This window comes from Pinus tabuliformis, chromosome 6, assembly GCF_031772625.1.
Source record: "Pinus tabuliformis cultivar Carrire ecotype Pingquan chromosome 6, CPIR1, whole genome shotgun sequence".
NCBI lineage: Eukaryota > Viridiplantae > Streptophyta > Pinopsida > Pinales > Pinaceae > Pinus > Pinus tabuliformis.
In genome coordinates this window covers 1,983,707,524-1,983,711,399 of record NC_142292.1, presented here as the reverse complement: position 1 = coordinate 1,983,711,399, position 3,876 = coordinate 1,983,707,524, and the positions used below count along the sequence as shown (strand labels likewise).

Below are 3,876 nucleotides of genomic sequence, written 5' to 3'. Positions count from 1 at the left end.
CTCTGGAGGTGTGGACTTATTGGCCCTGGTCATTTTGCAGCTCCCAGATTGTGTTGATTGATTTCCGTCCATTTGCAAACCGGTGAAAAAACTTTGTATTCTCGTCCCCTTCCTTGAGCCAGATGGCTCTGCTTCTTAATCTCCAGCTTTCCTCTCGGTCTCTGAGAACTTGAGTTCTCTGATTGATAAGGGCTTCATACTTGGCTTTATGATCTAGGGAGATGTAGGTTCCCTCCGATTGAGATTCAAGGTCTGCAATTTCTTACTCTGCTTGGGTGATTAATAGGTCATCATGTTCCCTTTTCTTATGAGCCCATTCTCTGGATAGCACCTTGATTTCAGAGAGGTTTCTTACAAAGCAAGTAGCTGGATCTTCCCCCTCAGGGATCGGATGTAATATCCAGAAGTCGGATATTAGTTTGATATAGGAGGGGTCCTGGAGCCAAGTGGAATTGAACTTGAAAGGGGCCTTTTGCTTCTGTTGCCTTACTCCAATTTCGAGAAAAATAGGTCTATGATCCGATATCCCTCCACTGCCAACCCATTGCCTGGATCTGGGGTGATTACTGTGGAAAGCCTCCTTGATAATAAAACGGTCCAACCTCCTGGCCAGGCTTTGGTCACTCGATCGATTGTTCTTCCATGTGTGCTGAATCTTAGCCGAGGGGATATCGATCCAGAGATGATCCTCAAGCAGCTGCTCGAAGAAGTCAGAAAGCGGGTCGATCTGCGCCATATGTCCCCAGGATTCTGAGAAGCCCATAGAGAAATTCAAGTCTCCTCCTAGAATTACATTCTCGACTAGGAGGAGAGGGGAGCTGAGAAGCTTTCGCCAGAAGAGATCCCTGTTGTGGCAAGGTCCATAGACATTTATGATTCTTCGATCCTCCTCCAGGTCCTTGGAGTATATGTCCGCCCCCAGAAAGTCCCCTCTGCCCCAGATATTCTTCAGATTGATGGAACAGTTCTTGAAACCAATTTCAATGCCCCCAGAGCGACCTGAGACATCCATGGCGTGGAAGGACCATCCTGTCATCCAAGAGCCGAGGGTGGAGATGGCCAAATCTGCTTTGCATAGAGTTTCTTGTAAAAAGATGATGTCAACCGATTCAGAGAATAAGAGTCGCTTCAGGGCCAGTTTTTTCTCTGGGCTGGCCAGCCCTTTACAATTGAAGGAAAAAATCTTCATGGAGGGGGTTTGGGGAGGGTGTCCTTTGCTCTAAGTACCCTTTCAATGGTGTGCTGTTTGCCATGGATGACCTCGTCCCCAGCTTGTTCAATAGCCTTATGGATGGAGGAAGGTCTGCCTCTACACTGCTTGGGCGAGAGGATGAGAGGGCCCGCAGACAGCCCAATGGCGTCCAGCTCTTTCTGCTTGGCAGTCGAGCGGGTGGAATACCTCGGTGTGGAGTTTACTGAGGGGGAGGGCGTATGAAAGGAGCGGGGAGGGACAGAAGGGAGGGAGCAGGAGGCAGATAAACCCGAAGGCAGTGGGATGGGGCAAGTCATATAATGTGAGTGTGAAGGGGGGAGAGGCGGGCGAGGGACCTTAACCAGGTCAAGAGCCGAAGGGGGTGAGGAGGGGGGGAATCATGATCGGGGGGGGGGGGGGTGCAAATGAGAGGAGAGTGATAAACTCAAAGAAGAAAGAAGCGAAGCAGAGTCTGAAAAAGGAAGAGACGTACCCGCTGAGAAGACGACTCCTTTTGCAGCCTTTGAGCGCGCCAGAGGAGGAGATGGGGGCCGGATTGGGTTCTTTCCTTGCTTCTTTTGCCGAGGAGTGGGTGGCGCTTCCACTGTGTCTGAGCTTTTGTTGTGCTCCGTTCTTGGTGCTGCCACTGCCGGAGGGTCTGGAAGAACTTCAGTCGAGGGCTGGTCCTGCATTATGGAAGCCTGCTGGGCTTTTTGGAGGAGGGGGCAATCTTTGTAGAGGTGTCCCACTTGATGACATCTTCTGCATCGATAAGGGATTCCTTCGTAGTCAAGCTTCTGCTTCCTCGAGAAAGATTTCCACGGTATAGTGATGTGTTCTGGCAAGCCTCCTCTGGTGTCTAGATGAACTAGAACTCTGGCGTATGCCATCATCCCGGTCGATATATAAGATTTGTCAGATTCCATGAAGGTGCCCAAAGAGTTCCCTATTCTCCTGAAGATGTCCTCAGACCAATACTGTAAAGGCAGGCCCGGGAGTCTGACCCAGACTGGCCCGACCCCAATCTGTTCAGTCTCCGGGTCGAAAAGGGGCGTCCATCTTTTGAGGAGTACCGGAGCTTTTTCAAAGTGCCAGAAAGATGATAAAAACCAACTCGTGTGGTCCGCCCTTGCGAACCTCAGTGCGAACCAGCCTCGCACGAATGTCTGGACAGAGGGGATTTCCGCCAGATATTGGCCCCAAATCTCCCTAGCCCAAGTCTTCAGTTTTTCCGCTGAGTATTGCCTGCCCCGGATGCGACCTAAAAGTACTCTATCCGCTAAATCCATAGCGTCTCCCCATTGGATGTCTTCTTCAAGTCTCAGAATGATGTCCTCAGATCTGGATTTAAAGCATCATTGCTTCTTCAAAGGACGGGAGGACATGTGGCTAGGGTTTTCAGGTGCCCTAGATCCTACCGGATGAGGGATCGGGGAGGGGGGAGAGGGTTCGAAGGGGGGGGAGGGGGGATGGCCTCTGGGAGAGGGGGGATAGCGTTGTAGCTTCCTGAAGAGGCAGGGGGAGAAGGGGGGGGGGATAGGGTCAGCGGGAGAGGGGACCTCCGGGGCGTCAACAGATTGTTGAGGGATGGGGGGAAGCCCCGGCTGTAGAGAAGGACCAGCATCGATAGGGGAGGATTGAAAGCATTCCGCTAGAAATCCAAGGGAGGCCGGGGAGGGAGCAGAAAAAGGGGCCCAGGAGGAGGGATCGCCAGGCAGCAGGGAGGTAGGTAGAGCCGGGTCAGTCGACTGTGTAAGATCTTCAAAACTGGCGGACATAATTTCATTGTACATACCTCTAGAAGTCGAGAATGTGGATCACCAGATGGAGCCTTCTGCCAGCGGGGAGTCTGAGTAATCCACCTCGTCAAGATCCATGTCGCCAGCTGCTTGAAACTGCCTCGAACTCAGGTAACCGCCAGGGACCAGCACCGACAGCAAGGAGAAGCCGTTAGGGTTGTTCAAAGGCCAGAGATGTGGAGCAAACAGAAGCCCGTCCAGGTCGCGCAGGTGGGAGGATAGCGACAGAAAACAACCGTTAACCTGGCGCAGCTGTAGAACCCTAGCACCGTGCGGTAAAGGGTGAAACCCTGAACGGGGTGAAAAAAGGAAGGGTAAAAACGAGACTGAGGGTGAATGGTGGAATGAGCAAAAACCAAGCGGAGAAAAAAGAAGAAAACCCCAGGCACGAGGACCGAGGAAAGATAACGGGGTCGGGGGAGGTTACAAGACCGAGAACCGGCCTGCAACCCCGTTCATGCAGATCTCCGTTTAGGCCATGTCACAGCGGCCTGGTCGTACCTCCAGTGCTCCTCTTTTCACTATTCATCTAAATACCCTTTATTTTATTTATAATATTTAACATTTATTATTTTTGTTAGATTTATTAATACTTTATAAAAATAATAAATTTAATATACAACATTCTATTTCATGAAAGCTTGCTATATATTATATATATGTTATTTAAATATAATACATATATGTTTCTTTAAAATATAATTTGATTTATAATATTGAGCATTTAATATTTTATTATATTTTTTAATAATTAAATTTAAAAATAAAAGGTATAATATGCAAATATCTCCTTGTATTTTAACTTAAACTAAAAAAACAACACCAACATTATTTTTAAATAAGCAATGAAGAAGTCACTCAATGGATAGCATGCTTAAAATGATT

General features: G+C 48.9%; 1 protein-coding gene across 1 annotated transcript; it reads right to left on the bottom strand.

The window, feature by feature from the left end:
• Positions 1–262: 262 nt before the first annotated feature.
• LOC149267162 (uncharacterized) lies at positions 263–2,481 on the bottom strand. Its single transcript, XM_089410354.1, has 2 exons — positions 1,686–2,481; positions 263–1,065 (listed from the first exon to the last, which is right to left on the bottom strand). The coding sequence occupies exons 1-2, from the start codon at positions 2,479–2,481 to the stop codon at positions 263–265; spliced, it is 1,599 nt and encodes a 532-aa protein (XP_089266480.1).
• Positions 2,482–3,876: the final 1,395 nt, after the last annotated feature.

What these genes read in the sequence shown, in the direction of transcription:
- LOC149267162 (XM_089410354.1), bottom strand. Translation starts at nt 2,481, where the DNA reads ATGGATTTAGCGGATAGAGTACTTTTAGGTCGCATCCGGGGCAGGCAA. An exon ending in AGGAGTCGTCTTCTCAGCGG is followed by an intron (nt 1,066 to 1,685) that starts GTACGTCTCTTC and finishes TATGCAAAGCAG; the next exon opens with ATTTGGCCATCTCCACCCTC.